Here is a 14,222-nt window from a genome sequence, read left to right on the forward strand (position 1 = left end):
TGGTTTTTCTTTTAGCACATCTTTATTCTGAAAGACAATGACAAAGAGAAATAAATACAGGATGTGGTAATGCCAGTCTTCTGGAGCACCAATTCCTGGCTGCTGATTAGGTGCTGAACCATGACACCAGGAAATTACTTCTGCTGCTTGTGTGTCCCTAAGAAGAACGGGAAGCTGCACGCTAGTGCCCAGGACCTGCAGCTCGCTGACTGGCACTTGCACGATGCGCCGAACACAAACTGTTGAGACCCTGGGTTTTCCCGTTCTGACGGGCGGCGCGGAGCTGGGTGCGAGGCTCTGGCGGTACCGAGCGCTGCCGCCGTGCCCGTCACGTTCCGGGCCCCGGAGCGGATCGCTCCCGCTCGGCCCGGGGACCGAGGGGCACCAAGGCTGGAACAGGCGGGGACCGAGCGGGGATCGAGGGGGGGAACGAGACGGGACCGAAGGAGGGAGCGAGGCCCGGCCGGCTCCGCCGCCCCCGGGCCGGCCCCGCCCCGCCTGTCGGGTGCCGCGGTTGCCCGGTAACCGCGAACGCGGCCCCTGCGTCTGCGGCGGCTTTGTGGCCTCAGCACCCGCTGAACGCGCTCCTGGCCCGCTGGTCGCAGCCTGAGCGTGTGCGGGCGGCCACACTGCGCCAGTGGCCAAGTGAATTGTTCTCAGAGCTTTGGTCTCTGAGGGCGAGAACTGAACTCGCAGAGCTTTGCTCGGGCCCTGCGAGCCGATGCTGAATTAGGTTTGAAGGTAAAGGTTGACTAAAGTTGCACTTTTTGGTTTTGTCACATCTGTGCTCTGAAAGAGAATGCCGAAGGGAAATACAGGATGTGATAATGCCAGTCTTCGGGTGCAGCAGTTCAGTGGCATGTACTGAACAGGGGCTGAGTGGATGAACAACATATGGTCTACTGATTGGGCTTTTTTTCACTGAAGACATGCAACTTTTCCGAAGTATACTAGTCCATACATTGGCTTCCCTATAGTGACTACTTACACTGCCTAAAGGTGAACGAGTTCTGTTCAAGTTTCAGTGAGTTGTTACCATCTGGTTACTAAAATTATTAGGGAGACACTCCTGAATTAAGGAGTAAATGAGACCATATGCCAAAGTAAAGAATCTGCATTTCATGGAAATGGGAGGAAGAGAGAGAGAAAAACAAGTAGAAAAAGGGAGGGAGGGTGAAAGGCGTTTGGGAAGGGGGGGGACAAAGAGTGTCAGAGACGATTAAGTAGAAAATATCACCATACCTCCCTGGGGTGGGGCAAGTTTGACTCTTGTCTCTTGGTACTTTTGAATAATATAGAATCTTTAGCACCAGTACATCCTTCGAGTCTGCCATGAACTGGGCTCTGGATTTTCAGATCTGTTGTGTTACTTTGCATCTCATGCAGTCATCTGGTGCAAGGCCTCAGGCGTGGGTCTGGGGGCACTTTGGTGGGCTATGACACCCCCTCAGCTGCCCCCGTGGGAACGTCCTCTGGATGTGGTCTCGTGGGAGTGGGGAGTTTTAGAGCTAAGCCAGTTTGTGTGATGGAGGATGGGTGTCCACTGCCTATTGCCAGAGGTTACACCACACCCAAAATTTCCTCCTCCTCCTCCCTCTCTTGACGGGAGGTTTGTGTGCAAACCTGGCCTCAGCAGAGGAGCCTGTGGCTATGACTTCCCCACCCTGAACCCAGACAGAGCTGATTTTCTGGACAGCTGCTGCGTTTGGCTTTGTTGTGGATACATTTTTCTCCCTCAGCCTTGTTTACTTCTCCCCAGACATGAGATAATAGGACAATAGTGTTGCCTGTACCTTGTCTCAAGTTCCTTTAGGCAGCTTAGCTCACAGTCCAAAGTTCCAGCCAGGAGGCATTTTCAGCGAGGGGTGAGCTTCAGTGGTCACAGCTTCTTCATACAGTTTTGTCACAATGGGCAAAAAGTCCTTTAAAACAATATTTAAGCCATTTGGCATAACATTCCAGTCTCTCACAAGTCCTGTGAGGAGCAGCTGAGAGAGCAGGGGTTGTTTAGCCTAAAGAAGAGGAGGTCCACTCTACCTATTTTAAAGTAGCATTTTAGCTACAGCTTTGTCTCTTTTAACTATTATTAATTTTCAGATTTTTAGCTCTGCTTTTCAGTATGATCCATCTTTGCATTGCAGAACATAGCCATATATTTAAAGTCCAACTAGAGGCCTAACAATACTAGCTACTTACCTCAGACAAGCACTTAGCTACTTTCAAATAATATAAAATTTTTAGCACCAGTATCCTTTGAGTCTGCCATGAATTGGGTTCTGGGTTTTCAGAGTTCCATTGTTGCTCCTTCCAGTTTTGTTGAGGCATTGTCGTTCATCTGTGACATCCTGCCTCCACAATGGCTTCTGCATCCCCGAAAAAGACGTCGACACCTCGTCTTTTGTCCAGGGAAAGACTGAAGTCTATTACTGTAAGTACCCACTGGGGCTGTGTTGAGGCTGGAAACCCCCCTCGTGTCCCTCCTCTCCCTGCCCTGCCTGTTGTGCAGCAGCACTGTGAAGCTGCAGAACCCCTCCCCACCTCTCTGTGCCGTGTTCCTGTGGCTGGGGGCTGTCCTGGTGCAGTAGGGAACATCGTGTGTTTCTTCAGGGACAGCCCAGTGTCTTGCCTGGCTGTGCCACCGCAGCCAAGTTAAGCCAGGTTCAGCCAATGTAAAGCTGAAGCCCTGAGCATGTGCTTCTTTCCCTTTCCATTTCCCACGGTGATTCCTTCTGTCAGGCTGGACACTCACCTGTGCTGCTCTGACCAACCTGCTCCTGGGCATGTGAGGATGGGGGGGGGGAAGCTCAAACTCTGCCCAAAGCCTTGAGAGACACGGCTGGTCCCAGCTGGGGGAGCTTCCACACCAGCTGCTCTGTCTCATCTCCTGTGTGGGACACAGATCCAGCCCTGCAGACAGCAGAGGAGGAGTCAGGGCCACAGAGGTCCCCTGGCTGGCTGGAGCTCACTTGACTGAAGATGCCCCAGTGCTGAGGTTCTGTCAAGGAGATCCCTTTGGCTTCTTCTGTGGAGGGATCTGTGAGCCCAGACAGAGAACACAAATGCTAATTAACAGAGAGGACTAAAACTTGGACACACTCCTGTGCACCTCACTCTTGGTACAACTTGGCTTTCTGTGTCTCTTGGACGCACCCGGCGGTGTTCTCTCCTCGCTATGAGTTTTGACTGTTGTGCAGGGATGGAGTTAGGGGAGTTCTGAGAGCTCCTCCCCACTCTCTGAAAAGGTCACTGCCTCAGGCCAATGACAGAAAAGAGGAAACAGATGCCCAAAGAGCAGAAATCCCCAAACATGTCACATCTAATCACGGAGAAGCTAATGGCACAGAGCCATGTGTTTGGAGCATGTGCATTATGAATTTACTGGTGCTAAGTATTTCAGCAGGTAACTTCCAGGGCTTCCAGAACTGTCCTAGATGATGGGGTCACAAATTATTCACCGGTGCCACTTGTTCAAGGAAAGCCTTTCTGAACAAGTGCATCTCTGAGTCTCTGAGGTTCTAGCTGGTTTTTTGTTTGTTTGTTTGTTTGTTTGCTTTTTGGGTTTTTTTTTGCGTTTTTTGCCTTTCAGCTGCTTCCTTCTCAGTTCCCGAAGGAGGAGTTTCTCAATGTGAAGAAGGTGGCCAGCACTGGGGCGAGTTTTCTGCCCAGAATTGGCCCATTTCAACACGTGAGTGAGACTCGTCAAAAGGTAGCCTTTTCCTGCTCTTTTCTGTTTGATGTGAAGTTTGAAGAGGGCGTGTGCTTGTGACAGGCTTGTCTCCAGCAAAATACCTCAGTGACCAGGTCCTGTTGACATTGCCAACTGCTGGTCGTGCTGGACTTGGAGTCCTGATCTGCACCAAGCCAACACAAATAACCTCTGCTGAAGCTGCTGGTGTTTACTGAATGTAGCTGCCATTGCTAAAGCAACAGGGGGAAGGCAGGGGGCACAAAGACACAAAATTGCCATCTGCCATTCTCCTGCTGAAATAGCCACCTCTTGCTTAGGTGTGGTCACCATCAAATGCTTGGGGTCATAGGATTCCCTCCAGAGTGGCAGTGTTGGCCTTTGAAGGCCAAGGACCTGCAGTAATTCCTTCAGATTTAACAAAATTTAATGTGTTAATGTTTTGGGTTGGAACAATGTGTTGGGACCCTGATGGGGTGTTCGATTTTGCAGGCTGCCAGATGTACAGGGGACTCCCCCTGGGCAGAGGCAATGGATGTGCTTTATCTGGATCAGTGCCTACACAGAGAGGTGTGTTTAAAGCTGCCTTTCTTGCAGGACTGGCTCAGTATAAAGCACTGTCCAAACAGGTAGGTGGCCGAGGTGGGCTGTTGAGCAGGAAATTGGCAGCAAGAGACATGTAATACATGGGTTAAGGATTGCCCTGGAGAGGGGCCTTAGGGACACCTCAGAGAGGGGCACAACTAAGGGACAAGTGTGCTGCAGCCATTCCCTTCAGCAGATTGTGTCTGCTGTGAAGGCACACAGGAGACCTGCTTGTGTCTCTGCACTGACAGCAGTGCAGCTGGAGAAGGCAGACAAAGCAGGGGAGAGTTTTCTCAAAGCAATGTCTGCTCCAGAAGCATTTGCTGCTGTTGTGTCATTCCAGACGTGCCTCTGCAATGATATCAAATAAGAGAGCAATAATAGATTACAAGAAAGCACCCATTTAAAGCTTATGGAAAAAGGAGATACCAACTCTACTCTTACCCAGGTTGCTGAGAAAAGAACTGAACCTTATCATCATTCAGCATTCACCTCATTTGTCATTTTCCCAACTTCTGCATTACTTTAGTTTTGCCTTTACCTCTGTTAGAAATGCACTGATGTTTAAATACAAGGGGACAAAATCATTGATGCAAAAGAAAACTGTTTATTAGTAACGATTCAGATGAGCCAGGTGTGTCACCTTCTCCCCCGAGACAAGCACACCCTCAAGTAAAATGGCAATCTTTCTATACCCTTTATACCTGTCCAGGGCACTCCCTGTCCTCTTTGCCAGTGGATGGGTACTGGGGAACTCACGTACTCTCCAGACCGCCAACTTTTCTGTGCCCTCCCCTCTCATCCTACTTCCTTTTGGTCAGGTCTTCAAGCCCATCCCTCTCCCAGCTCACAGCAATAACCAACCAACCAACCAGAACAATCCAAACCACAAACAACACACAGAACCAACAACTTTCATTCTTTCACTTAATAACCTTTTGGCTTCAGCAAAATATCACCTCATCTCTCACACCTCCTCTGGTACTGTTCTCTTCTTACTGATGTCTAAGTTCTAGATCAAAAAAGATATTTGCAGCTGTGTGGGCCTCGGTTTCTCAGAGTAAAGGACATCCCAAAATTGTTTCCCAAGGAGTCTGATGTAAATTTGCGGGTTTTACTGACTCCATGAGTGCTCAGTCAGTGCCCCAGACCTGTGTGATCACATGGGCACAGAGCTGTGCGTAAGGTAAGTGCTGCCTGGCATTCTGGAGAGGAAACCTGGAGAAATACATGCCAAAAGAGCAGCTTGGCTTGAACCTGCTCTGTGTGGCCCAGCAGCTCTTGATCAGCTCAGAGCAGAGGTGGGTGAGCTACTGTTTCCCCAATGTGTCCGGGGCACATGTGCTCACCCAGAATGTGTACTTCAGTGGGGATCAGTGTAAAATTCTCCTTCATGAACCTTCCTCCCAGCAGCTGAACCTCTCCCTGCTCTCTCTTGCCTCTCCAGTTGTTGCCAGTTCCCCCGATAGAGAGCTTGCTCCAAGTTTCCCCACCAGAGATGGTATTTCAGAAATTCATCGCTCATGAGGTCTCGGAAATGGTACTGTCTCTCACAAACAAGGACAAGGTAAGTGCTGGCACGTGGAGCTTCAAGACTGTGCTGAATGAGGAGAGTGGTGTAATTCCCACAGTGTACAGCAAAGCGAGTTATCTGCTGCAGCACATGCAGAAGAAAATGTCGCAGGTGGAAATCTTTGTGTGCTGGGAATTCTCCACTGACTTTGGCCATGCATTGATGGTATCCACTTCAAAGGAGTTTCCTTCTCTTGAAAGCTCTGGATTAATAGGAATGCTGGGGGCTGTACAGCTCTTACCTGCTCTCATGCTTTGTCTTGAGTGTATGCCACATCCTGTGTCTCCTTGGCTAATCTGGGTTCCTGGGAGGACTCTCTGCCTCTCTCAGCCTGTTTAGCTCCCTTTGTGCAGCTCACAGTCAAAGCCCAGAGGCTGAGTCTTCTCCAATTTATGCTGGAATCACTTCTTATTAATGGCATTGGCACTGCAGGATATGTGTTCTGAAACAGCCCTCGAATCAGACTGATGTAGCAGAAGCAGCGGGAGGCCTTTAGGTGCCACTTCAGGCTCCTGCTAAGCTTCATCCAGCTCCACTCAGGTTTTCCAAAAGTGACATGGTGCTCTGCTTTCCCTTTGGAGAAACCACAGCACATCCAAAGCCACATGCTCTTAGAGGTCTACACATCTGCCTGAAGAAGTTGAGATTGTTTTGCAGTTTCCCAAGAGAGCTGAGAGGGGAAAAACGTGAAAATGTCAGCAGTTTTGTTCTACTGTAAAGAGGAAAACTGAGACCATTTGAATTTCAGTCAGGGAAACATTTTCTCAAATGAAGCTTGTGCCAAGAGTGGGCTGGTGGGAAGACACAGGAGGGTCTCAAAATCACCTGGTTTTGACTTTTTGAGAGCATGTTACAGGTGCTCAGGGTTGATTATCTAAGTGCTGCAAAATGCACGTTTGCTGTGTCTGTGGTTCCCAGAGGGCAGGACCTGTCAGGAATGCCCAGGAGCCCAGCTTGCCTGCACAGGCAGCAGGAACCCCTGGAGAGCCAAGACTGGCTTTTAATACTGGAACCAGAGTGTGAGTCAGTGCTGGTCATGTTTCTCCAGGAAGAAAATGCCTTTGTAGCCCATAGTCGATGGGCACAGCCTGGCTGTGTTTCTGTCACCTTTAACAAGCTGACTGCTCTCATCATTTTGTGATTCTTCCTTGCTGCTTTACTGCCCATTTAAATGCTCTTTGCCAGCTCCTTGTTTTAGGGATAGTCTTGCTGTATTCCTTCTTTTGCTTTTCAGTTTGCTTCTATTCCCAGTAAGGCCACAGTGTTTGGTCTCCTCTCTTGCTGCTCTGCCTGCATGACCGTATCCCCAGAACTGCCTTACCCAAACCTGATCTGCTAGAAGGGAATTTCTTCCTTCCCTCAGGACAATGTGCTGTTTTGCTTTCCAGTAGCACATCCCCCCTCTGGAACACAACAGCATGGCTGTGTGCAGGCAGAAGCCAGCAGGTGTTTTGGCCTTGTTGAAGATGCAGATGACTTGGTTCAGGGGCTCTGTCCCCATCCTTCTGGTGCTGACCTGCTCAGCCCTTCCTTCCCACCAGACATTGCCCTACTGCCCCTGGCCAAAATGCTGCACCCAGACAGAAGGGGTTCAAGTTCACCCTTGTGAATTATGTGCCTGTACCTCCACAGCTGCAAGTGCTTTGGAAAAGGGGTCAGGGAAGGATGTCACCAGGGCATGGACAGGTCTCCTCTCGTCCTGCTTCCACAAGTTGCAAAATCATTCTTTCATTCCTTTCCTGCAGTCTCCTCGGCTGGTGAAGGTCTACATGGAGAGATCACCTTATTTTGAGCTCGTGTGCCCCAGTGATGTACGCCACATCATCCTACCAGGCACTTTTTCCCATGTGCGCATTCGCTTCACCCCCGACGAGACCGAGGTGAGACTGGAGGAGCCAAAACACAGAATTATCTCCAATGCCATTGTTTTCCCTGCACTCTGGGTACGGCCCACTCCATGCTGTGAGCTTGGCTCCAGGCTGGGGACAGGCAGCCTGCAGCCAGTCACACCTTGGCATGTGCTGTCAGGCACTGCAGCCAGGCCTGACGGGCTCTGCCTGCCCTCCTTGCACATTGCTGAGCATTCCCGAGGGAAGATGCACAGGGAGCAGTCTGAAAATAACAGAGGGGTGTTGATGGATATTCAGCCATCTCTAGGTACATTGGAAAGGGTTTAATTAGATGGAAAACAGTAGCGGAACAAAGAGCTTTCCTCCTTCCTGGCTGGCAACAGCTTCCCTGCCTCACCCTGGGCTGCAGCAAAGATGGTGCTTTTTCACACCCTCTGTTCTCCAGCCTTGCAGCTGTGCTGTCCCAGAGCACAAATGACCATGACACAGCTGCAAGGCCAGGGCAGAGCACGTACTATGCCTGTGAGCCCAGCCTGGCACAGGCACACTGAGCTCTAGGGGCCCTTAGTCAGCAGCAGGTTGCTGAGCTGCAGGGGACTTGGACACCTGCCTGAAAGAGCTCGTGTAGCACAGGTACAACCTGCGGGCAGACCTGTGACCCCAGAGCCTGTGGCAGTGACACTGCTGTGGCTCTGTCTTCATGCCTGTCACTGTGGTTGCTCTGTTAACTGGAACCCATTCCATGCCAAGCATGCTTTTGTGTGGAGGTTTGAATACCAGTGCTGAGGCCCTGGCAAGTCTGATCTCAGCGCTGTGATCTGGAGGCTTGTTCATGCAGGAGGGTTTAGGACATGGCATGGAAGGGAGGAAGCCTTGCAAGAAAACAAAGACAGGCTCTTTCCAACAGCATCCTGCTACCTCTTAGCACTGTTCTTCCCGTCTTGGTTGGAGAGGCAAAGTTAGAGTGGAGTTCTGAGCCAAGTGATGTTCCTACACCAGGCCAGAGGTGCAGGAGCTCTTTGGGTACAACTATTTTCTCATCTTCCTTTTGCTTCTTAGTGTCAGTATAACACTTTGTCCTACACTCAAATAGCGGGGATAGAAACCTAAACAGGAATGTCCTGTGTTCCCTAGCTCCATGTTTCTTAGAAGGAACTTAGGAATTAACCTCATGAAAATTTAGAGTAAAAATTGTGATGGCCTAGAGCAGTTCTCTGTATGATCCAAGTGACACACGATTTTAGTGCCACTGAGACAGGTTTTGTAAAGTACACTGGTGCCTTTAAAATGTCACAATTTAGTACAACTTAAGCATTCATTTTGGGGCGGAAGAGGCAAGTTGATGCCCTCGAAGGGTTATAGGAAATGGCTTTTCTTCTGCCATGGGGATGGCACTAAATGCCCTGTGCTGAGACAGTTTCTTTTCCTGCAGAATTACTCCCATGAGCTCGTCTGCCTCACTGCAAGGGACAGGATAGTTGTGCCTATTCAGGCCATTGCTGCCCAAGCTATCCTCCTGGACTTCCCTGACCAGCTGGACTTCTCACGGTGCCCAGTCAAGTACAGCAGCCAGAAGACTCTGCTGGTTCGCAATGTTGGTAACGTGGAAGCTCATTACCAGCTGAGCACCCAGAGGTGAGGCAGCTCACGTGTCCTTGTGAAAAAACACCTGTGGGTGATAACAGAGCTGGTAAAGAGCAACAAAAGAACCAGAGCATGGGAGCTGCTGCCCTGCAGGCCTGGCTGGAAATGGGCAGGATGTGTGGGGTTTGCTGGTGCTTCTCATGTTTTAAGCAGGATGCAGCCTTTGAGTTTTCTGTGTCCCAGATTTCCTGGAGGCTGCTGGAACCCTCCTGGGCCCAAGCAGCTTCTGAAATGGTTACTCAGCACTGTCAGCCAAACAGACCCGTTCTCTGGGAGGCCAGAGGCATGTGGCTTTCCTGTGGTCCCTGCATCAAATGCCCAACATGAGCTGTGTTACAGGGAGCTGGTGCTGTTCCTGTCACTTAAAGCTGATCTGATTTCCCTTGTCAGCTGAGGGCATCAGTCACCTCTTCTGTTCTATGACAAGCCTTTGCAAGCCAGTTAAAATTTTCAAACAGATGATTTCAACCTCTGAATAAGGTCTTGCCCCCATTCTTTGAGATTTATTTTTAAATACTCTAAAGTTCCTGTATTTCTGCTGCTTTTTCATTTTGGCTTGTGTAAAATGTTTGCCAAAAGATCATGAATTCTTCCTTGGAAACCTTCATAAAGGGCAAGCTCCTCTAATGCCTATCAACATACCACATGCCCATAGGTACATGCACAGGTGTGTAGGAAATACGAGATATTTAGTGAATATGTGAAAAGCAATTGGGTTGATTTAGAAGACAGAAGTATAGAATAACTTTTGCTGGATGGGACCTCTGGAAATCATGTGAGCAGACACACTGCTCAAAGCAAGAGCGGTGTCTGGGGATTGCAAGGTTCCATTGGGAGATCTGGACCTGTCTTCAGATGCCATACAAGAAAACAAACATACAAATGGACCTAGTTAAAAAGCAGAAGAAAACAACCCATTAAAAACTCCCTCCCTACCTTCTCTTTTCTGCCTGTTGGGTGCAGTGGTGTTTCATTGAAAGGGTAGATCTAACAGGATGAGAACTATCTTAAGGAACAGCTCACAATTAACAGATAAAAGGCCAAAATTTAGCCTGCCAGCCCCATCTCTTGGTAGTGGTTTCTTTTGGTTCTAGCAGTGTCAGTGATGTCTCCTTCACAGCTCTTCTATCTGTGGCCTCAGGGAACAGCTTTGTGATGTTGACTGAAATTCCGAGGAATTAACTGCAGAGCTTGTGTCCTTGGGTCTTGGGGAGCCAGGTCTGTGTGAGAGATGACTGCTACTGCACTAACAGGGGAGTCTGCTGGGTACAGCCTGGGGTGGGATGTAGGAGATGCAGGGGCTGATTTGCGCTCAGTTTTTAGTCCTGACAATTGAGTCCTGAACTTGGCTGTATCCTCTTCTCTTGATCATTTGAAAATAAGAAGATCCCCTCTTTCTCAGGTGACTTCTGAAGTCACACCCAGGATTGTTATTCCCATCCTGTCAGCTGAGGGCAGGAGTATGTAACATGGGGCAAGAGTGGGAATGGGATGGAATGGAATGGAATGGAATGGAATGGAATGGAATGGAATGGAATGGAGTGCTGAAGTGTGGCCAGAGATTCCCTTAACTGGGAGCTTCTCTCTTCCGGCAAAATTTTTGGCAAAAGAATATGTCCTGTGCCCTGCCCACACCAAGCTCCAGCAGAGACCTGCAGCAGTCCTGGCATCACTCCCGGGGCACATGCAGGAGCATGTACAGTAATCCAGCTCTGGGGCTGGTGGGGTCTTGTCTTCCCTCCCCTCTCTCCAAAGTCTCTCGTCCAGCACATGAACAGTGCTGGCCCAAGGCTTCTCCCTCAGCCAGCAGTGATGTTCTCACTGGTGGTAATGGGAACAGCCTTAATGAGCACAACCTGAAGCAAGTTCATCTGCTGTCATTGCCCACATGAATAAAGTTCAGCTTGCCATATGTTCTCCTTATTTTTGCATGTGATGCATTCATCACCAAACTCCCCAGAATTAAATGACAGATTGAGCACCAGCAAATCACCGAGGCCAGGAACTTTTCTTTCCTCAGTGGTGCTGCAGAAGAGCACGAAGCCCAGCAGCTGCTGGTCAGAAGCACATTTCACCTGAGCTGTCCCTGAGCATCAAAGTACTGAGCCTTGTGTTTGTCAGGCAAGAGCGTTTGACCTGGTGACCAATCCTAATTGCTCCTGTTAAATCCAAAGTGCACCAACACATGTGCATAATTATTTCCAACACATTGCACAGTTTGTCTGGTGGGCCAGGCAAACAGTTACCAGCCTGGATGACAACCTAGAGTCCCAGACTGCATTGCTGGTAAATACACAGAAACCTCCTGTTCTGCTTCCTTGATGTGCTCCTGATAAGGATGCTACATTTAGCTGTGATTGGATCCTTCACACTGTACATGGCATCCTCCTTTTGGGTCTTGTTTCCAAAGTCACTGTATTCTCTGCATTTGCCCTCTGTTTCAGAGTGTGGACTGCTCCTTTTCTTAGAGCAGCTTCCATTGAAATGCTGATAAAATTTGCTCTTTTAGGCTAAATCGGGATGTTATCAAGGTAAAATAAACCAAAGAACCACACTTTAAATTCACAGTAATTATTCCTTGCTCTTCAAAGAAAAGTTCATTCTCCCTGTCTGACTCCTAGGCTGTAATCTCACAGGAGAGGTAATGCCCTAACATTTGCATCTCTTGAAATGAGGTTTATAGGCAGCAGGAAAAGGGAAATTCCTGAGGCAGTCGGTGTCAAGCTGTGCATGCAGATAGCTCTTAGCCTTCTCTGTGCTTTTCACAAACCATTCTCTGATGGGATTGCTGGCAGTCAGACCCTTGAGTCTCCTTGCAGGGGGCTGGATGCAGAGTATGGGGGAGATGAGGTAATTTTATCCCACAGGATCTTCTGAGGGCTGGATCTTCTCAGAAGTGGGTCAGTAGCTGTTCCTGATCCTGTCTGTTCTGTCTGTCTTCTGTTGACTGTGATCTGTTTGCTCCCTGCTTGCCCAAGTGAGCTGAAGTGACCTGCACTGCAGAAGGAGTATCATCCCCAGATGTGGCCCTGAGTCCTGATCCCTGTCTTTGTGTTGCAGTCCTTTCTGCGTGGTTCCAGACAGGGGAACTCTGGCCGCTGGTGACACCATGCAGGTGACAGTGGGATTTCACCCGCTGACGGTCGGTGACCATTCCGGGTCCCTGGTAGTGTGCTGCAACACAGGTGAGTGCTGGGCACTGCATGGGGCACAGGACAGTTCTCCACCATCACTCCCTGTTGTCCCATCCCCCTCGATTCCCTCTAGGTGTACCACCACCCCTGTTACAGCTTTACCCCAAAGAAATCTTGAGAACTCATTGGTGTTTAGGGGGTTGATAAAGTGGATCCCCTCTAACAGGGCTGGGATTTTTGGAATCCTGTTTTTCTGGGAGTTGCTGAGTGGTGGAAGGAGGAATCCTGAATCTCCACTATTGTGTGGCTATGCCTGGGTGCAGTTAAATTATTTTATTGTTGGGCAGTGCTGTATGTGAGGCGTGAGGTCTCCAGCACAGTCTCTCCAATGCAATGTATTCCTTGCACACCTCTGTCCCCATCTGCTGCTTCTCCATTGGCATGGACCCTTTTTCTGTGTTGGCTTCTACACACATATCTAGTTTCTGTCCAATAACATTTTCAGGCCCTCGAGTTCCTGTTTGGTGACAAATCAAGACAAATTTTTCCACATCCCCATTTCCTAGGCCGCTCATGATGTTGCAAATTTCTCACATCTCTCTCCCATTTGATTTGTAGACTGAGGAATCCCATTCATTCTTCATATAGACGCTGCTCTGTACTTATTAATATTTCTTTTGTCCCTTTTAAATTTAATTTTAAATGGGTCTTGAGATCAGAACAATACAAAATATTTCAAGACTGATGTGGCTGTGGGTTTGGACAGGGAGATAATGATGATGATGATTTTCATGGTGTTCATTTTGTAGAGGTTTGTCATCTTGCAGAGCCGGGCTGGTTGTGTTTCCTCACCTGTGTCCCCTCCTGCTGTGGGCTGTCACTTCACTGGTTCCTCTGGGCCTCCTTTTTCTGACCACATGCCCCCAGGCATATTTGCTTGTCAGCAACAAGGGGTCCAAGGGATCAGGAGAGACAGGAGTCTCGTGGGATGCCCAGGGGAGACCCTGGGCAAGGCCAGACTGAACAGGGCTCCTCAGCATCACCTGGAGGGCTTTGATGCAGAAATCCTGGTGATCTGAGTGGGTCACCTGAGCACATCTGCCCAATCTCACTGTACATACTGTCACCTTGGGGCCAAACCTCTACCAACACAGTGAGAAATAAGGTGTTTGAGGAGGTGCCCAGGACATCCTCACGCTGTACACACAGAGCTGTCAGGATGTGATAAATGTACTGATCCATAGAATGGTCATTCAGCTAAAAACTGTGACACTTCCTTGTGCAACCTGTGGTTTGTTCTGCTCCTTGTGCTTCCATCAGCAACTGAGCTGAGCAAAGACTCCTCTTTGCTTTGTTCCAGGTGAAAAAGGTATCCGCACAAACCTTCACGGAGAAGCTGTAGATGTCAACGTTCGGTTGAGCACCAATTCCGTGAAGGTTGAGAACACTTTCATCACCACATCAAACTACACAACCGTGTTCATCAAAAACAGGAGTAACATCACAGCCCACTTCCAGTGGAAGACTTTTCCTACTGAGGAAGATGAGAATAAACTGAAGAGAAGGTTGGTTTGAAAGATGCGTTTCAGAGAGATACATGGCCCAAGACTAAATCTAACGTATCGCCTCAGGGGGGTGTTGGTGCTTTTGAATGGTTTAGGCCAAGTAAAGCATCTTTGGTATTAGGATGTGTGTCTTGGGCTTCAGGAGCTCAGCACTCAGCATTCCATTTCCATTTGTACTCCAGCCAA

The 14,222-nt window shown here is 49.2% G+C and overlaps 1 protein-coding gene across 1 annotated transcript in view; it reads left to right on the forward strand.

Annotated features, from left to right (window-relative positions):
* The first annotated feature begins 223 nt into the window (after positions 1-223).
* Positions 224-14,222, forward strand: part of LOC134048151 (hydrocephalus-inducing protein homolog) — a 74,901-nt gene continuing 60,902 nt past the window's right edge. The window contains exons 1-8 of the mRNA XM_062499750.1: positions 224-521; positions 3,587-3,685; positions 4,178-4,314; positions 5,718-5,837; positions 7,589-7,723; positions 9,126-9,328; positions 12,398-12,528; positions 13,841-14,036. Of these exons, the coding sequence (XP_062355734.1) occupies positions 224-521; positions 3,587-3,685; positions 4,178-4,314; positions 5,718-5,837; positions 7,589-7,723; positions 9,126-9,328; positions 12,398-12,528; positions 13,841-14,036 (1,319 nt within the window). The remainder of the gene's footprint in view (positions 522-3,586; positions 3,686-4,177; positions 4,315-5,717; positions 5,838-7,588; positions 7,724-9,125; positions 9,329-12,397; positions 12,529-13,840; positions 14,037-14,222) is intronic.

Source organism: Cinclus cinclus, chromosome 11 (genome assembly GCF_963662255.1).
Source record: "Cinclus cinclus chromosome 11, bCinCin1.1, whole genome shotgun sequence".
In the NCBI taxonomy this organism is placed as follows: domain Eukaryota; kingdom Metazoa; phylum Chordata; class Aves; order Passeriformes; family Cinclidae; genus Cinclus; species Cinclus cinclus.